Raw genomic sequence first — 19,624 nt, 5'->3', positions numbered from 1 at the left:
CAAGTATTTTGGAATATTCCATGTTTCCAATTTGATAAGAAAACATTTATATTGTTATGATTACTATTATTTCAAAGATTTTAAACAATTAGTGTTTTCAAAAGGATAGATTTTTTAATATTCTATTACATTATATCAATTAATATCGTTTTCACAACTAAAATGAAGTAATATACAGTTGATATGTATCTTAAATTTTTATCCACATTTCATGTTTTGTTAATTTTTAAGAAAGATTAGAAGAAATGTTATCTGAAAAATTTATTATTTTTTGTACTTTGATTGACAGCTATATTGTACCTAGCAATAGTCTTAACATATTTTTCAAAATCAATTTTACATACCAATCCCGACTGAAATGAAATTAGAAAATTAATTTAAAAGGAATCAAATATTATATGTTGTTTTTTATTTAATATATAGCAAAACAATTATATTGCAGTTATATTGGCAATTATATTAAAAAAATATAAAATATCATTTAGAATATATTTGACCAAAGCTCTCAAATCCATTTAAAATAATTATTATCCTGTTATATGTATACACATAACATCTAATTAATTGGAGATCAATAAGAATCAATAAGAACAAAATCTTTTTTTATTTAATATGTATTATTGTTTAAACCTAATTTCAACTTCAGTTACTTATCTATTTTCCATATCTTGTATATATAAATAATAACAAAAATAAATATTTATATTACAGTCGCATTAGAATAATTGATTTTGCATCCTTAATACAACAAATTTAAAGTAAAATGTTATTTCTAGCAATGTATTTTATAACCAAAACGGCAAAATTAATAGATTACAAGTTACGTAGAAAACTGATAGCTCATATTTCATTGTATTATCTCTTAAATTTATCATGTCATATAATCACGGGTTTATTCGATATAACGTAATATTACTACAAAGATATATAATACTTAAGATTATCATTTCAATGCAATTCAATTTCTAAATTATTTTAATACAGATGATATTTAAATATTTTGTATTTATTTATTGCACATATATGTCAATTTATATGACTATTTAAAAAAACAAGATCCTTTGGTTTTATTAGTATTTTTCATGTTCCTGTTTTTAGTACATATATATAAATATAAATATATATAAATTCTTTTCTAGTTTTTAAGTCGCGGATATTGAATCTTAAGATAATAAATCTGTGGACAAAATCTTTTATAGTGCATCTTATCTGTGCTGTAAAAATATGTTTTAATTTTGCCGCGCGAGTTCATTATATACAAAAGTATATTTTTAAAACATTGACCATATCACTTTGACTTGCATTAGATGCATAAATTTACGTCACTAAATATATAAAGAAAGAAATATATTTCACGCAAAATTAAATAGTCATTATATTATAAGGTAAAAGTTGTTAAACAACAATGAATTATCAATATATTTACAATATTTTTATGGTTGGAATGGTGTTCCGCTCAATAAGCGGGTGAGTTATATTTTTGATAACAATGTTAATTATTTATGTTGACATTTAATTTTTCTATTTAAAAAAGATACTTAAAAAACATATGTTCGTAAAATTTATATATCCACAAGTATATCCACAGTATAATGTTATTTGAAAGAAATTTTTGTCTTTTCTATTTATTTATTTTGATTTAATATATTTGAAAATTTGTTTCATGTAATAATGTAGAGTTATACGTATGTACACATATGTATAAGGTATTTTTTGCGTATTATACATATAATTATAATGATTAATTTTATGCTTATAATAATTTATAAATAATGAAAGAATTAAATGGTTAATACTAATTTGGCAAGAAATAATATATATATATATATATATATACATTTGACAGTTACTATTCTTTAATAAATTTCACTAATTTAGCTTTTAAGATCAAATACAAAATTATTACGTTTTATAAGATAATTTATTCTTTACCGAAATATTCAATTTCCTAGTTAATTATATAAAATATTTTGTTAATGTGTTAAATGTTTGTAAATATGAGATTACGAATAGTATTGATATTAATCGTTGATAATAAATAAAAGCTATTATGTTAACGATACAATTTATTATTGCATTAATTATCCGTGTTTATTGTAAGCTGTTTTTGTCATCAAACTGTTTATTATAACCTATTTAATCATCAGAAACTTAAAAGGAATTAATAATTTATAACTTCTAATGGCAGTATTTCTCAAATGTGCTGTTGGTACATTGTAAAGATTTTACAAAAAACATGTATGTTTAACATTTTTTTAACGAATAAAGATTTTTATATACACATAAATTAACTATCTGATAAAAGTGTTATCTCCAATTAAAATTCATTATTTTTAATTAACTAGGCATAAAGAAATACTTTTTGATTTTACAACTGTAGAAAATGTGGATAATTGGAGAGAAATATCTGACACTGTTAGAACAGTAGGAAAATCAAAAGCTGTTTTAGCATTACAAACAACACAAGTTTTTCAACGAGCTATATTCTTTACTCTTTTAAATCCACAACCAAATGGTGCAGGATTTGCAGGGATACGTACAATGACTAATTTAAATTTATCCAATTTTGAAAATATTGAAATCAATTGTCGAGGACAAGGCAACAATAGTCACTATAAAATTGTTCTTAGACACAAAGGCCTTCATTCAAATGAAGATATAACTTATGAACAATTTTTTATGGTAAACTTTAGCTATGTTACTTTGAGCTATTCTTAAAAGCATAATTAATAAGTTATAAGTTGTAATTTTTTAAATAATGTGTTTAGACCGAGTGGTTTACAATGTTTAAATAACAATAATTTTTAAGTATCAATTTAATACAAAAATTATATTAAATTACAATAGGCACCAATGTCAGATATTGACTTTTCAATTGTAACATTGCCTTTGATGAATTTTAAACCATATTATCGTGGACGAGAAGTGCCTGATGCAGAACCATTAGACACTGCAAATATTACAATGCTTGGTTTACAAGTGTTTGGTGGAGTTTATTTACCAAAGAAACAAAAAGGTGTATCAACATTAGAAATAGAAAATATTTTAGTATCATAATTCCTATATTAATAATGATTGAAACTAAGTTTACTGTATTTTAAGTAATTCACAAAAAAAACTGTATTTTAAATAACAACATGTATAAGGGATAATAAAACATACATAAATGTACTGTATAATTATTTAGTTGTTATAGAAGTATATATCCTGACTAAATCTTGTTAGTTTCTTTATAGCAATATTGATCCATAAAGGCAAATCAACAAGCATTTTTAAAATGAGTAACAAATGTGCTTAAATTCGTTTTGAAGCTGTGTTTCGAACAAAACCATTATAATATATGTTTGTCGAACTTCAGGGGCATGCTTTTTTAATATATTTAAAATTTACTAATCATTTAGGTAACTTTCTTCAAGAGTAGTGTATGATTTAAGATCGTGATTGAGTCTGTAACAAAAATACATATAAATAAATACAAATACTTACATATATATATTTATGTTAGAATATATCACTGTAGTATTTATTAACTTACATTTTAAATGCATCAACAATTTCTGGTACTTTAGATGAATGACATACAATAGTTGTTTTACATTGTTCTGGATCAAATAATGGTTTTAAATATTGAGATGCTATACGACTCATATCCTCAATTGTCACTTCAGATACACGTTGTACCATTTGTTGAGAGTAATCATGTGATACATTTTTAAAATAAGACAATAATGACTGTTGTACTACATCTCCTACACTCTGCTCTTTCCCAATAATTTCAAATAATAAACAAGATTTTGCCGATTCAAAAAGTAATTTTTCCCATTTATTTTCGAAAATATGAATTTCCTACAATAATGTAAAAGATGAGTAATGCTATTTTCATTTTTTGAATGTCACAAATTTGATTAATTGTGATCTAAACATATACTTACTACAATCGATTTTGCTTCTTTATATGCTGCTACAATATTTGCGGATTTATAAAATGATAAATATAACAGGCCTTCATTTGGTTTGGGATGGATATAATACCCATAAGATAGACCCTGACCTCTAATAAGTCTCCACATAGGGCCCTTAAAAAATATTGATGTTTAAATACATATTATATGATGCAATACACAATTATTGCAGAGGTATTACATTATTTTTTATTTACCTCTAATTGAGTTAAATATTGTATACAAACAAGCAAAGGGGCTAAATCTGGACTGTGATAATCATTTATACATGAGCAGCTCTGACATAAATAGGAAGATTCTATGGAACCTAGTCCTGTAACGCAACCTTTAAATGGAATCTCATCTGGAGAATTTATCAATGCTGAATCAGGAATGGCTTCAAGTCTGTACAGTTATATATTTACTATTTATATGCGAACATGTAATTTATAATTTAAGTTATGAAAATAAACTAACTTAGTCTTGCTTGATGTATCAAATGTAGAAAAGTATGTGTTCCATGGGCCATAAACATTTGGTACTTTAGCAGTTAATTTATCCACATTAGTTGCCATGTGCAATATCATATTTTTAGGTGTTGTTAACACTTCTCTAACAGATTCAATTTCTGAAATAACTTCTTTTTGGCCTGTTTCATCGTTTAAGCGGTCCAAAATATTATTAAGAAATTTCTGTTGCCGTAACATGTTAGATATATAAGGGTTGCTATCTGAAAAAGAAAAATATAATTATTTACAATAATACACGATTATGTATGTGTATGCACGCATACGTGTTACATAATTCTTTAAATTTTTTACCCTTCTTATATATCAATCCTTGCATTAAATCATTCACAATTTTATTCCCTTGTCTTTTAAATTGGGCGACATCGTTTACCATTTTTGCAGCTGTAATTTTTAATCTATCTGGAGTTAATTTAGTTTCGTATAAAAGTTCTTTAATCCATTGTACACCCTTCTCATATTTTTCCATTTCAAGCTATAAAAAGACAATTATTTAAGATTATTAAATAATTGTTAAACGAATTTTAACATAAAGAATTATTACATGAAGTATTAACAGAGCAGTATAACTGTATAGTCCACATGAAAATCTCGAAGAATTAGAAACTCCAAGGTTAGTATCATTGCTTATGGTATCTGCTTCCAATTCAGCTACAATTTCTTCATATGGGATGAGTTGACTATTCCTCATTACTGGACACTCCATTATTGTTTCCAATAATAAAGGGATATAAGGTTTATATTCTTCTTTAACATCTGAAGTATTCATAATAACAAACATCTGTAAAAGAAATGCCTAGTCAATTAAATGATGTTTCAAATATGATCAAATAATAAACAAGTACATACATAAACAAAGTTTGTATTAACGTGATCCAAATATGTATAAAATGGCAACTTTGATACATCAAATCTGGAATGTTGCTTACTGCTTTCTGTTGTATAACTCTTGATGTAGTAGAAATTGATAAGATGAGTAGATGGGATAGGAACAGAACTTAATATTTCATCCGGTACTGGTATCTAAATGTATACGAAATTAGTGTGTAAGAAAGAATATTATATATATCATATATGTATGTAAAATTACATACATCATTTTTAGCAATTGCTTCTTGCAGTTCTTTTTCTTTCTCTTGGAGCCCCTCTTTGCCTAAATTTTCAATTTGTTTAGCCACTCGGTCTTTCTCTTTCTCAGTTAATTCGTGTCTTTTTTTCAAACTGGGAATTCCTTTAATTAATATGAATGGAGATTCAAGAAAATATGTTTTTAACAAATTTAACCAGTAAGACTCAGGTTCAGTTTCTAATCTTTTAAGAGCTTGTACCTGATTGGTCCTCTGATCCAACTAAAATTTCAGAAACAGATATATAATTATTATAAGAATACCTTGATTAGTAAAATTTCATAACAGACCCAAAACAAGTACTTACATCTTCTTTAGTATTACCATAAAGTGCATATCCAAAAAGCATATATGCAACTGTATCATGCGGTTCACTTTCCAAACTACTCAGATCTTCAAGGATACGTCTATGAACAACTGTCTTCATTCGTTTCATATCAATACCTTTCTTATACACATCATTTAATACTTTTAACAGCTGATCTTTTATCAGAGGAATTTTTGATTTTGGTACACTTTCAAATGCAAGGTATAATACAGATACTGTATATGCAGAATAAGAATAACCAACATTACTAGCATATGCATCATCAATTTCAACAAATTCTTTCTGCAGTGGACTAACTGATGTATCCGTGAGATATTTTAAAAGTAATGTACAACCGATAAGCTTATACATATCGGTAATAGGAGACGATCCTCGCCAAGCAACATCTACTATTCCATTATCTTCATCATCACAAGGATAATACACATCTAAATCTATACTTTTAGTGAGAGGTGGTACAGGATCCTGCCAAGGTTTTTTAAAGAAACTTCTATTTCCCTAAAACATCCGTTAAGTTCTAACTATGTTATGAAAGTAATGAAGAATTGAAATACAAACAATTATATATATATACTTTTGATATTATTTTCTTTTCTATAATTTGTAATGCTTTGAACACATCTGCATGTTTCACTTGGCCAGTGATTACTATTGTCAAATTCTCAGGCCTATAAAATTCTTGATGATATTGCCTGACCTTTTCATTAGTAGTACTTTCTCTTAGATTTTTCAATGCTCCTATAAAAAAAGTAATATTTCTCTTATAAAAATAGCAATGTACACCACTTAACGTTCTATTCTAAAATAATAAGATATTAGAAAGATTAATATTTTTACCTCCAACAATAGATTTGTAACCACATCGTCCAGGGAATATTGCTCTAGACATTTCTACGTATACTAGATATTCTCCCATATTTTCTTTTCCTTGCATTTCACAGTAGACCACACCTGCATTTTCCCCTTTACCATTAATATGATGTACTTCAGTAAGGAATCCTGAATCCTTAATAAATAATTTTATACTTAATTTTATTAACTAAAAACATCCTACACATTATGATTTATTAATTATTAAATAAATAATAAGTATTTTGTACCTTGAGTGTTGGATAAAGTATATGATCTAAATATATAGGCATTAAAGATAAAAATCCTTCACTTCCAGCAGTTGTCATAGTATAGTAAGTAAAATCAACTTGTGTTGTAGCATTGGTACCAGATGCCAAGCACCTATTAGCTAATAGATCTAAAACACCTTTGTACGGATAGTCCTCACTGCCCAGGAAAATAAGGTGTTCCAATGTGTGTGGTAATCCATCATCATCATGCGCTTCAGTAGCTAAATTTATAGAAATAGTATTATCTATAATATTATATACTATATATCTATAGTATATATGACGTATATATATATATAACGTATATAAAATAATAAAATTAAATAAATACCATATTTTAAGAATACATAAGAAATATAAAAACAACAGAAATTACCGAGACACAAGTAACCATTTACAACAGGTCCTTCAACGTCCGCTATACAAACCGTAATTCCAGTATCTCTAGATTTGTAAATATGTACCGGTATTGTATCATTTGCTTTTATCGAATATATAAAATCAAATGCTCCCATGTTTTCTCTTGGTGAATTGTCTACCGGCGCCATCTTATATTACATTAAATTTCTACTAACTTTAAAACTCCTTGAAAAGCAACACGAATACATAAACTTTGTATTTGTAACTATTTATAAATATTTACAGTTTATTATGTGAAACAATTGACCTTGATATCGAAATTATCAAAAGAGCATCACAAGTCAATGATATATATTTTAAATAATGTTCGATTGTAAAATATTTTTCATTTTAATTAATTTTAGGATATGTTTTAAATATTTAAAAACCTTATGTATAAGTAACAGATGCCTGATCTTTTTAGCTAAACATTGGTAGTCAACATTAGACAGATTAAATAGATTAGATAATATCTCTGATAGTATCGAAATAATAATATTAAAGAAGAATAGATATATGGGGTTAAATGGTTAATGCGTATAAAATTATTAACACTGTAACTATTGATAGAATTTTTAATTCTTTTATAAAAGATTGAATAATTTAACTTATTCAGAAAATTAATGTGTGAATGATATTTATTGATTTGTTATATATTCTATACTATAAATTATTTATAATTTATTTCTTTAAATTTATACCTATAGATACCTATTTATACCTATAGATAGCGCTCTAGTATTATATGTTACATTCGTTGCAATGCAGTGATATTTGACACAGTTTAAGGCTAAGTAAAGAACCAGCTGTCCGTTATGACAAGATATTCGAGTGAATCGGACTCAGATCATAATAGCAGGTATCGTCGAAGACGTAGTAGGAGATCCAGGTAAATAATATTAAATTATTTGAGATCTTATACGATATACTTAGTTTGATTTATTTCCTGTTTATATTAAAACATTACTTGATTGTAATTTTATGCATAACATCATAATTTCCATTAATATATATTAATAAAACTGATTACAAAACGTAGTGTAATATGTAATCCTTCATTTCAGATCATCTAGTTCAGATTCTAGTGATTCATCTTCTCATAGACGAAGGTCATCCAAACACTCAAAAACAAAGCGTAGACATCGCTCACATTCCAGAAGCAGAGGGAGAGATAGAGATCATAGCCAAAAAAGTTACAAAAGCTCTAGAAACAGTAATTCAAAAGGAAGAGAAAGACATAGGTATCATTCTAGATCACGTTCTTCAGATTGTTCTAAGAGAAAAGCTAGATCAGCTTCAAGAGAAAAATCTGGGAGTCGTTCAAGTAGTTCACAATCTAATGTAAAGACTATTGTGTCTGAAAAAACTAAAAATGTTGTAATAAAAGGTATGATTTTTATTACATATGTTATTTTTCAAGTTATAAATATTTTATTATTAATCTGAATTTATAGTTTTAAAAGCATTGAATAGTTTTATCTTCTGCTTATATAGAAAATAAGGGTAGGAAAATTTTAAGTTTAGTTATACAAATTAGGATACTACACTAATATTATTTTGCAGGAATCATATTAATTTAACATAAAATTATTTTTAGGTGATTTTCCAATTGAACCACGTTTTAAAGAAGGTGTGTTAGAGGAAATCAATTCTGAAGGTTTTACACCCAAACAATTTTCGTCTAATACAAAGGAAAAGAAATTTAAGAACATTGTTATAGATATTAATGCAGATACTATACAAGTTCCAGCAGTGGCTGAAGTTCCTTGTGGATCTGATAGTATCTTTCATTCTTCGGTAGTGTACCTTTTTCTTTCTCTATATGCATGAATAATATAAATATTAGACATTTTATTTTCAAATATTTTTTATTTAGATAATGATTGATCAGGAAGCCAGATTTGATAAATGGGTGAAAAAATTGTACACTCTTAGACAGAAAGCTATAGCTGATTTGATACATTCAAATGTTACTTGATAGTTGAATAATTTAGTTTTACCAAAATTTATTAGTGTAAACAAATGTTGATCTCTGGATGTTCATACCTGTGTAATAAATGGCTATAATTGAAAATTCAAAATGTACAAATAGGTAATCAACCATTTTTTGTACTAATAAATAATCACATTTTTATATTTATAAACACACTTGCCTCTTTCATTTCCTAGGCGTATTATTTTATTAGAAACGTAGGATATAGAAATAAAAATAATATATTATTATATAATCAAGAAACAATTCCCTTAAAAACAAAATTGTGCGTCTTTGACCGATTAGGTTGAAAAGTTAAAATACGTTATGGGATTACAAAATATTTTGTATATAAATGTATAAATTAAATGTAAGAAATGAGTAAAATATAAATATTTTATAATTCTTGTTATCAGACATGTTGCTATTAAAACTTGTATCAAGAACTGTATTAATATCATAGAACACAAATTCCAATAATTACAGTTACATTTTGTTTGTAGACTAACGAGATATGTTTGACGTATTGCATTTTATGGTATAATATTTCTTTTGTGTAATGCAAATAAAGTTTATGTAAAATTACTTTATCTCTGAAGAAGATATATATTTATTTGACTTATGTTACGTTCGCTACGTTTAAGCCGAAACGCCACCTTAGAAATTAGTTTTTGGATGATGGTAGTACTGATTCGTTAGATTTGAAGTATCTATTATTTATTACATCAGATCAGATCACATCTTTGAATATTTTGTTATATTTTGTGAATGCGAACATGTTGTGGACGAAATGTACTACTTCGTCTGAAATTACAGGTATTTATCAAATATTCAAAGCACTCGTTGCTTTTATTTACTTGTTCTTTTGTTTGCTATCATATGAAACCTAGAAATTTGATTTATAAATGCGAAAGAAGCAGATTATATGTACATAAGCATCTAATACGATAATTACATTACAAACAAGTGCTTCATTAATATAAAAATATGATTAATATTATTACTTCGCGTACATATTTCTTTTTTGATCATTTAAATGATTATACACAAACATATGTATGTATATATATATATATATATATATATATTTATATAATATATATGTATATATACATATGTATATTCATATAAATTGTAATAGAATAACGTTTACATAGCGTGAAAGGTGCAAGTGAAAGACTGAACACTGAACACATTATGGCCTACCGCAATTTTTATTTATGCGGACGTTTGTTTCTACAGCTACATTTTAAACATCGTTAAAATATATATATATATATATATATAGTATGATAAATAGTAATAAATACAATATCTTAACAAACGTTAAAAATTAGTATACATCTGGTGGTAGTTATAAAATCGTAGATAGATCATCAAATGTTAAAGAAATTATAGTTATTTCGAAGAAGACGAGTATTGCACACGTATAAAATCGCAAATGGTATATATAATGATAACCAATTCATTTACGAGTCTTATTATATATACTGAAAGAGAAATTGATTTAAAAAGTAATGACACTGCGTTTGCTAAGTTTATTAAACGATATTGTTAGTATTATTGCACGTGAATTCCGTTATAAATGAATATATCAAGAAGTTGTATGCGATTAATAGCTAACAATATCGTTCATTTCTAAGGATTGACTTTGAGGTTTTTATGTTTATCCTATGAATAGTTATTCCTTTTATACTAGAAAGGATACTACGTCTGAAACAAACGAAGCATTGCAATATGAAAACCTGCCTGTTTTCAATGTTAAACGAGTGATCATTCTTTTCATTCTATGATCGTTCAATTGTAAGTGTCCTAAAACGATTAAATATAGTAAAGATCGACATCAAAATTCGATCGTACTAAAATTATCATCGCTCACAATTACAGTTGCGTTCTTACTGTTCCAGACAGAAACTATCCCATGCGTTATGATAAACGTTGCCCTATGTATTCCCCTTTTGTAATACACGCGATATATATTACTACGCTTAGATGAACATTTAGTATTGATATCCTCCGTTAGCCGCTGCGTCGCCACCACTTCCGGATGGATATCCTCCATTGTTTCCACCGTTGCCACCGTTGCCACCGTTATTTCCGTTTCTGTAACCGCCATTGTCACCACCTGGTCTTCCCGATGGGTACCCTGCTAAGAATTCAAATATTACATATATTTACGATTAAAAATCGGATGAAATTAAATTCAAACGTAGTTTCAGCGAAGAACTTATGCAGATATATGTATGTTTGATTCACCATCGGTGAAGTCAGGCCCATCACTTGGCCTACCTGATGGATAAACATTATTACCTCCGGCTCCATCTCCGTTAGGTCCGCCACTTGGGTATCCATTATCTTCACCATTGCCTCCTGGTCCACCAGAACCATATCCTTGGCCATTCGCTTCACCTTCGTATCTAATTTGAGGTTTAAATCCATCTTGATCAGCTTCGTACTCAACGATTTGTTTTCTGCCATCAGGAAGCAGAACATTGAACTCTCCCTGTGCGCGATCCCCGTCTCTACTTTCCGTATGGCCATAATCAGCTCCGGACTGCTCGTCCTTGACTTCATAAGAGAATTCGTATTTTGCTGGTTCCTAAATTAGAGATATATCGAGATATATAATAAAGATAGTTATAGGTCGTAAACTATGAAAGAGTTGAGAATTCGTATTGACTCCTAGTAGGCAATAAAAATTAAACGAAATACTTGACGGTGAGAGAAATCAATTAAATTTTCGATTTTGCGTAGTTATATCGTTTGCTACAAATTAAATGTATTAGTTTCAATAATATATATTTGATTCAAAAATTTATCGGTGCTGCTGTTTCCTATACCAGTAATTAACTCGGATAATTTCATTTGTTGCTCACAGCGAACAATAAAGTATATATTGTAACGATCAGAAATAATTGGTCATGATAGGTAATTATCATCAAACATACTTACGTTATTTTCATCTTCCCCGTAACCTCCGTTACCGCCACCATTTCCACCTGGTCCAGAAGGATAACCACCGTTGCCGCCGCCATTACCACCGGGACCTCCAGAAGGATAGCCATCATTGCCACCAGGGCCTCCAGAAGGATATCCACCATTGCCAGCCCCGTTACTACCCGGTCCTCCTGATGGATATCCACCATTGCCACCGTTATATCCTCCATTTCCGCCGCCGTTATTTCCATTTCTACCTGGTGGTCCATAAAGACCCGATGGTCTTCCTCCATTTCTTTCAGGCGTTCCGTAACTACTCGATGGCCGTCCTCCATTGCCACCGTTTCCACCGTTCCCGCCGTTTCCACCGTTTCTTCCAGGAGGTCCATAGAGACCCGATGGAGACCCACCTCCATTGCCACCACCAAAACCATTTCCGTTTTCTGGAGGACCGTAGCTGTTCGATGGAGCACCACCGAATCCGTTCTTGCCAGCTCCGTTGCTTCCACCACCGAAACCATTTCCTCCGCCAGGTGCTCCGTAACTACTGGACGGTCTTCCGGCTCCTGGACCTCCGTTTCCACCGAGTCCATTGGACGGTGCACCATAAGAACTAGAAGGCTGACCACTACCGAAACCATTTCCCCCACCAGGTGCTCCGTAGCTACTGGATGGTCTTCCGGCACCTGAACCTCCGTTTCCACCGAGTCCATTGGACGGTGCACCGTAAGAACTGGAAGGTTGCCCACCACCGAAGCCATTTCCTCCACCAGGTGCTCCGTAACTGCTGGATGGTCTTCCGGCACCTGAACCTCCGTTTCCACCGAGTCCATTGGATGGTGCTCCGTAAGAGCTAGAAGGTTGACCACCACCGAAACCATTTCCTCTGCCATTGCCATTCCTTCCACCGTTCGAGCCAGGTACTCCGTAACTATTTGATAAACCATTACGACCGCTGTCGCCTCCTCCGATGCCGTTTTGCCCGTCGAAACCGGGCGGGCCGTAAGTGTTGGATGGTCCTCCGCCACCTCCTCCGTTGCCACCGCCGTTTGGTGGCAAATATGAATTCACCGGTGGCTCAGAGCGCACCAGGGTAAGGGCTATGACGAATACTGCTAATCCAATCTGTATGCATAAGGTTTTAACATTTGTATATGTTGTTCAAGTAGAGATAGTTGTTGCCTCTAGTCTGACACGATGATAGGAATTAGAGAATTAAGTTGATAATCAAACACGAATTTTTAAAAACAGGAGCTTGGGCAGATCTTTTTATCTTATCGTGTTTCTTAGATTGCCACTTTAAGTATCGGATTTTTAGTATTTCTAGAATCGCAATTCTACTAAACTCTACCAAACGATCTATAGAAGATATATCGGAAACATCATTGAATTCTTTCCGTCGATTAATACGATAATTCGCGAACAAAATTTTCCTATTGTCTGTGGAATTCTGCCACACAAATAGTAACTCCGAAGAATAGAATTCTCTCGCGTTAAGCAACTTGGTCGCAGAATAGCTCGGGACATTTTGACATACGAAACAATCCTTGCCGCGCGCTTCTTCCTGCTCGATGCTTATCAGTTGCAACAGATATAATTTTCTTGCTCTTTCTGGATTCAAGTTTTCTCACCTTAGACATGTTGAAGTCGGTGGGCCTTTCCTCTGGGCGGAACAATAAACTTGGCCACCGTTTTTCCCTCGTTTATCCTTGAGAAGGCGAGTCTCTGGATCACGCGAACTGCTTCACCAGATAGGCTTTCGTTTTCCGTCGGTTTTATCTTTTGGCTATGCTACACCTTCCACCGTTGGATGGTGTCGAGGGAATGACAAACTTTGGTTCTAATCCGCTTTATATATCCCGGGATTCATCCGTGTTTCTAGATCACGGTTTGGTGCAAGCGCTGTAGGATTTACAGCGAGGCACCGGTGTAACTGTGTCACGGTGGTGTTGAATCAGTCGGTGACGGTAGTGATGGTGAGTGAAGAAGAGTGGGACCGTAGCAACCACCTAGAGTACGGATTCGTTCCATATTTCACGGGTTACGAATCCTATATTGTAACGCAATGCGGCGCATCATTAACTTGGAGCATCGGTCTTCTCGTGCTCTCGCCTCTCTGTCGGGTGGTTAGAGCGGCAGAAACGAAGAAGGATGCAGGACTTCGTAAGGATACGGACCTTCTAAGGATGGCAACTTCGACCGCTCGTCTTCGTTAACCAAGGCTTGATTAATACTGCTCTCGTCTCATCGCATCGGAAACTTTCACGAAATTGTTCGATGTCTGATGCGATTCTTCCATCGAAGAACAAGTCAGGCGAATGAGACATTAGGCAATGTTAAGCGAATGTACTAATTACGGAGGTAACTATCTAATTAGAAGTCAGAACGTTGTTTAACGCGCTACGAAACGATGATTAATAGAACGCTTCTGGTCGCTGATTAATTAGCCGGCAAATTCGAATCTTTTTCGAGCGTCGATGCGTGAACCAGGGTCCCGAGCTTGGGGTGCAACTCTGCGACACGTGATTTGCGCTTCGATTAAACGGGATGGTGCGCTCATACGCATTTGTAACATATCAGGTACATATAGTATACGGTAATATCATACCCAGACTAATGATATACTTAGTGTACTTTAATATACCTGCTATTATGATAATATTGTAAAATATTAATCGCAAAAAGGGGTAATTTAAAAAATATAGTGATTCTCGCTGTCGTGAAATTGGTATTATTACTAATGTAAACTTTCGCGTAATTTCTCAACACATAAAGCGGTTCTGTAACTTAACTAACTTACTTAACTCCTTTTTTGCTCCGAGAGTAAGATGAGAATTTAATTGATTACGAAATACGATGGGTCGAATATTTCAGGAACGTTTTTTGTTAAACATCTCTTGCTCTGAATGTACTGTCCGTGGTCGTCCGTTTAATTTCGCAAGCAATAAGTAGCCTTCGATACCGAATGTCATGGGTTTGATGCAGACCAATTTTTATATAGCATAGTATACTTTCCTCGTACTTTCGATTTCGCAATCCTTTAATACGCGTTGCCATAACGTGGTCCATTAACGCCCGCGTACGCTTCACCGTTACTCTTTTTTTACCGCACTGTGCTGATGAGCGGATAGTTAACGGAAGATCAGGTTTATTGCAAAGATAAAATTAATCGTGACGAACGTAACAACAGAAGAACAATCTTAACATTGACAAATATGATTGGCTAAAAATTTAATTGCACGTCGTTTAAAGATTCGTTCTTCAAATTTCACTCGAGATCATTGTTAGATGTTAAATTACATTGTTTTTCGATAAAACTAATTTTGGTCTTAACTTTGATGTATCGGTCACAACGGAAAGTTAATACACGGTTACATTGATGTTCTACAAGCTTTTTCTTCGTGATGAACAGGTTTGTCGAGACCTTTACTATCTGACATTTTTCACGAAGGAATAGATTCGGATTAGGTTCTTTACGTTGGACGAAAAAAAAAAAAAAAAAAAGAAACGTGTACCATCTATGTGCACGAGACGATACCGAAAGATTCTATAAAAAGTTAGATCGCGTAATTCATGTAGGGAGGACTTGAAAAGGAGAGATGGCAATTAAACCTATTATGTCTCATGCAGTTAAGGCAACAACATGCTTTCTGCCAGCGAGACTTTCTCATACGTTTTTACGAAGCGCACGTCATTGAAACACGAAGGGTTTAAGAACATCGCTGCTTAAGATGCACATACGTGAATCCTGATCGACTGGAATTCATGCATCTTAACTATATCCTTTAGCATGTTGTTATGGACACACGGATGGAAGGGACGAAGATAATAAATCGATAGCGATCAAATTATACAAATCGCTTTTCATCGTTGCATAAACGTGAGCCCATTCAAACGGTATACTTACAAATTTATCATTTCCTCGGTGTAAATTTTATCTTACATTTAACAGAAACGAAATCTGGAGAAATCAAAGATAGAAGTTCGTATCTCATACGGACTAATTAAATTCGTTTATCAAATATGTCGATCTTTAAATATCAACGAACGTTGTGTGAATCATCAGAAACAGTTTAACGATTCGCTGTTGCGGTTCGGTCAATTCGAACAGGACGCATTAATACCGGCAGTTAATTAAGCGCGACTGCTTCAATTATCCCGAAAAATGTCGCGTTGGTACATTAGTAAGGCACGCAGACACACGGATTCAACTGTCCAACGTGTACACACGCTCGTATCCTGGATGCAGAAAGTTTGTGCAATCAGTGAACTCGTGCTGAATACAGGTGGTGGCAACGTGGGATGTTGGTTAAGATAGGGATACATTATGCAAGATTGCGTCACAGGTTTATTGTATCAGCACCTCATCGCATACGAGTGAGATAGCGCGGCGGGTACCTAGGATTTTTACGATCGGAGATTTATGGTGTTCGCGAATCCTGAAATTCGTCTTAATCGGTCTAGAACAGTTTCGATTGTATCGCGCCGTGTCCGTTTTATTATACATCGGCCACGGTTTCGCGGCGGCTGCACGTTGCGAGACTCGAGGAATCTTCTTCGTGCATAAATCGCATCGCGCAACGCGGTGCCACGGACTGCTCAGATTTAATAAATGATCAGAGGCGAACTGTTCTATGCTTGATAAAGCGGACGCTACGCTGGCATTGATGTATCGCTCGAAATTTCCTTCGAGTTCGATAGGCAGGCTAAGTGGACTATGGAGGCGTCTATCTTCGCAGCGAAGTGGATCAATTTTTGAAGAGGATAGGAGAATATCGCAAACACTTCGAGGAACAGCTCGGTATTCAATCGCCATCGAGTTAATTGTTACCGAGCCAATTCGACGGACATATTCGTCTTCCGTGTACAATGTCATAGATTGTATCTTACTAACGTCAAAAGGTAACTTGTTCTATCTTTATTAAAGACGTAAAAAATATCCGTATTGGCATGCGTCATTTCTCCTTCTAATTTTATGTTAAACATCTTCTCAGAACGGTACGTATGCTCTCTGTTTGTTAAAACTAGCAAAGAATTAAAATATACAAATTCCAGAATGGTAGCAGACTTAATATTATGGACACGTTGCACGTGGTAAAGAAAGAGAAAGAAGAAGATTAATGCTTATCGTGATCGAAGAAAAAAAAGGATAAACGAGCAGGGATAAATGAAGTCACGAACGGCTAAATTAACTCGAGGAACTTGCTTGATAGTTTTTCCGATGATTATCTCTGGACAGCGGCGCGTCAACGTGGAAACATAGCAAATTAGTTTCGGAGATAACTGTTACGTAAAGCGATTGCTCCGGCTTGCGTACGCGTGCAACTTTTGCGCTTTTATGAGGTCCGATTGTTCTTTCGCGACCTTCTTGCGCGAACCTCAAACGTTTTATCCTTCGTGTTTATTAAATCACGTCCTAGTCTACGATTTTCTCCGCACACGCGATTTCTCTAATCGTGCCTATCTTTTGAACGGTTTATGATTTTCCTACTTTTAACCTCGCCGCGATGAATCTCCTCGCGAGAAGTATTTATTTCATCGCGTTTTCATCTTCTGACGGATCTAAAATTTTCACTCGTAATTTTCAATCTTCGTATCTACTTTGTACGTGGATAGAGTGCAACGATTATACTGCAACGATTAAACAACTTGCCGTTGAGAAATTAAGACAAACGTGATAATTGGAAAATTTTACTATTATTTCAGATAATTGTGAATGAGAAATAGAGAAATCCGCAGAGGAGGTGAAAGATAAAAGCAGGAACGCGGAAGACTGAGGAAACGAAAAGAAACAGAGAACAAAGGATGGGAAATGATGTAAAGAGTAGAATAGTAAAACGATAGAAATAAGAGAAGAGGAGAGTCTGCGATGTGTGAAGATGAGAAGAGACAGGTATGAAAGTAGTTTAACAGGAACACAAATGTTTTTCATGTTGCCATGTAGAACGCGGTACTTCTCTTTCGTCCTTGAAAGGCGTGCTTTGCTTATGGCGATTCGATAAAAGATCGATAATCGCTAAGTTGTAGTCGAAACAGTATTCGAAGATTCATTTTTAAGGCACGAACCTAAAGCTATTAAAATTGCGAAATAGGAGAAAATGCAGAAAATTTAAAAGATGGGAAGAAATGGTTAAAACGTAAAAGAATAGAAAAGTAAATGGGTTTTAATTCCTTCGAAGGAAATTAAGCGTGGTTAAAGTATGGTTAATAAATGCATACGATAGAGAATTAAGGAATAAAGAGAGAGTGAAAATAGATAGAATTTAACCTAGCTAGCAGGGACAATAGAGATGGAAAAGGAGTCAGATATAGAAAGTATATCGTACAAATCTCGATATACATATGGTGAATACTAAGAATTGATGATACAGATCATACAAATGAAACGAAAAAATGAGCTTCGTAGAGTAATAAATTCAATTTTGTACCGCTGTCAGTCTCCTATTGACAGGGAGGATAAACGTTATGAAACGAAGTACGAACAACTAGTAATTTGGTTGTCAATCTTCTTGTATTGTAGCAGCCTATTCTTTCACCATACCCATTGAATTTTTATTTTAACATCCTAATGAAGCTTCCAATAACTTCCGCTTGTACAATAACATTCGCTACCTATTTTATTTATTTCTACATCATATAGAGTGCTGATAAAGTTTCGCTGGAAAAGATTGGGGCATTGCACGTATTTCAATGTAACATGTAACATTACTTAAGGGACATTAACGCATATCAAAAATATTTCTCGTAAGATACGTGAACGCGAATAAAAGATTTTAGTCAAAAGATCGGGACACCTTATACGTGCATATTTCGATGTACTTGTAGCTCGTAACACGGACGATTCGTGTCGTTCTCAAATAATTCACCCCCTGTTCACGTTATTTATGCAACCTCGTCGGTTACTTATGCAACAAGTAGAAAAAGAATTCATCTCGACATGACCACGACTGTTAAAAGGCCCGACCGCACGTTTGAAAATTTAGCAATTCAAAACACGTTATCAGGATATCACGATCGATCGAGCGAAAGTGATAATTTATCAGTGGATGTGCACGTTATAATGGGATGCATCCGCTCTAAACTGTGGCCATTTATTCCGATGAATCAGAGCGTGCTTTCTCTGGCTGAAGCAAATGCGATATATACCCATTCGATGCACCGGTATAATCGAGGAGTTTCACCACTTCTATTTGATCTGTGAAAGTATTGGAGGCCTGTGTCTGAAGATGAGCGCTCGTGCTACAGTTAGGTAATGTTCTTTTGCCTGATCTA

The 19,624-nt window shown here is 32.8% G+C and overlaps 4 protein-coding genes across 8 annotated transcripts; 2 read left to right on the top strand and 2 right to left on the bottom strand.

Annotated features, from left to right (window-relative positions):
• Positions 1-131: 131 nt before the first annotated feature.
• LOC100650125 lies at positions 132-3,179 on the top strand. 2 transcript variants are annotated; one of them, XM_003399626.4, is made up of 3 exons: positions 132-1,467; positions 2,346-2,682; positions 2,848-3,179. In XM_003399626.4, exons 1-3 carry the CDS (start codon positions 1,406-1,408, stop codon positions 3,055-3,057), a joined length of 609 nt encoding a protein of 202 aa, XP_003399674.1. In that variant the 5' UTR covers positions 132-1,405; the 3' UTR covers positions 3,058-3,179. The 2 variants fall into 2 exon arrangements, with proteins under 2 accessions (XP_003399674.1, XP_048266801.1); XM_048410844.1 differs by lacking the exon at positions 132-1,467 and adding an exon at positions 1,954-2,238.
• LOC100649893 (uncharacterized protein C05D11.1) lies at positions 2,847-7,738 on the bottom strand. Its single transcript, XM_003399624.4, has 14 exons — positions 7,421-7,738; positions 7,024-7,265; positions 6,761-6,929; positions 6,498-6,661; positions 5,903-6,421; positions 5,563-5,817; positions 5,318-5,491; positions 5,013-5,249; positions 4,763-4,943; positions 4,419-4,671; positions 4,160-4,346; positions 3,933-4,076; positions 3,536-3,846; positions 2,847-3,447 (listed from the first exon to the last, which is right to left on the bottom strand). The coding sequence occupies exons 1-14, from the start codon at positions 7,590-7,592 to the stop codon at positions 3,390-3,392; spliced, it is 3,066 nt and encodes a 1,021-aa protein (XP_003399672.2). The 5' UTR covers positions 7,593-7,738; the 3' UTR covers positions 2,847-3,389.
• A 248-nt stretch (positions 7,739-7,986) lies between these two features.
• LOC100650008 (luc7-like protein 3) lies at positions 7,987-10,013 on the top strand. 2 transcript variants are annotated; one of them, XR_007225915.1, is made up of 5 exons: positions 7,987-8,332; positions 8,508-8,830; positions 9,041-9,240; positions 9,320-9,535; positions 9,613-10,013. XR_007225915.1 is itself a non-coding variant. In XM_003399625.3 (4 exons), exons 1-4 carry the CDS (start codon positions 8,259-8,261, stop codon positions 9,419-9,421), a joined length of 699 nt encoding a protein of 232 aa, XP_003399673.1. In that variant the 5' UTR covers positions 7,987-8,258; the 3' UTR covers positions 9,422-9,587. The 2 variants fall into 2 exon arrangements, 1 of the variants encoding a protein (XP_003399673.1); XM_003399625.3 differs by lacking the exon at positions 9,613-10,013 and having other exon boundaries at positions 9,320-9,587.
• A 306-nt stretch (positions 10,014-10,319) lies between these two features.
• On the bottom strand, positions 10,320-14,123 carry LOC100650250 (pro-resilin). Of its 3 annotated transcripts, none has more exons than XM_020866050.2 (4): positions 13,984-14,123; positions 12,368-13,477; positions 11,726-12,014; positions 11,290-11,564 (listed from the first exon to the last, which is right to left on the bottom strand). In XM_020866050.2, exons 1-4 carry the CDS (start codon positions 13,990-13,992, stop codon positions 11,416-11,418), a joined length of 1,557 nt encoding a protein of 518 aa, XP_020721709.2. In that variant the 5' UTR covers positions 13,993-14,123; the 3' UTR covers positions 11,290-11,415. The 3 variants fall into 3 exon arrangements, with proteins under 3 accessions (XP_048266799.1, XP_020721709.2, XP_020721710.2); XM_020866051.2 differs by having other exon boundaries at positions 11,290-11,561; XM_048410842.1 differs by lacking the exon at positions 13,984-14,123 and having other exon boundaries at positions 10,320-11,561; positions 12,368-13,316.
• Between the last annotated feature and the right edge of the window lie 5,501 nt (positions 14,124-19,624).

This window comes from Bombus terrestris, chromosome 12 (genome assembly GCF_910591885.1).
Source record: "Bombus terrestris chromosome 12, iyBomTerr1.2, whole genome shotgun sequence".
NCBI classification, from domain to species: domain Eukaryota; kingdom Metazoa; phylum Arthropoda; class Insecta; order Hymenoptera; family Apidae; genus Bombus; species Bombus terrestris.
Note: the sequence above shows the minus strand (reverse complement) of the source record. Positions and strands in the feature narration are given on the sequence as shown.

Coding starts and splice junctions, on each gene's coding strand:
- LOC100650008 (XM_003399625.3), top strand. CDS start 8,259: ATGACAAGATATTCGAGTGAATCGGACTCAGATCATAATAGCAGGTAT. Junction 8,333..8,507: donor AGACGTAGTAGGAGATCCAG/GTAAATAATATT, acceptor CCTTCATTTCAG/ATCATCTAGTTCAGATTCTA. Junction 9,241..9,319: donor ATAGTATCTTTCATTCTTCG/GTAGTGTACCTT, acceptor TTTTTTATTTAG/ATAATGATTGATCAGGAAGC.
- LOC100650250 (XM_020866050.2), bottom strand. Junction 12,015..12,367: donor ACGGGGAAGATGAAAATAAC/GTAAGTATGTTT, acceptor TCTCTAATTTAG/GAACCAGCAAAATACGAATT. Junction 11,565..11,725: donor TAACGGAGATGGAGCCGGAG/GTAATAATGTTT, acceptor TTGAATTCTTAG/CAGGGTACCCATCGGGAAGA.
- LOC100649893 (XM_003399624.4), bottom strand. CDS start 7,592: ATGGCGCCGGTAGACAATTCACCAAGAGAAAACATGGGAGCATTTGAT. Junction 5,818..5,902: donor ATGGTAATACTAAAGAAGAT/GTAAGTACTTGT, acceptor CTGAAATTTTAG/TTGGATCAGAGGACCAATCA. Junction 3,448..3,535: donor ATTGTTGATGCATTTAAAAT/GTAAGTTAATAA, acceptor TTTTTGTTACAG/ACTCAATCACGATCTTAAAT.
- LOC100650125 (XM_003399626.4), top strand. CDS start 1,406: ATGAATTATCAATATATTTACAATATTTTTATGGTTGGAATGGTGTTC. Junction 1,468..2,345: donor GTGTTCCGCTCAATAAGCGG/GTGAGTTATATT, acceptor TTAATTAACTAG/GCATAAAGAAATACTTTTTG. Junction 2,683..2,847: donor CTTATGAACAATTTTTTATG/GTAAACTTTAGC, acceptor AAATTACAATAG/GCACCAATGTCAGATATTGA.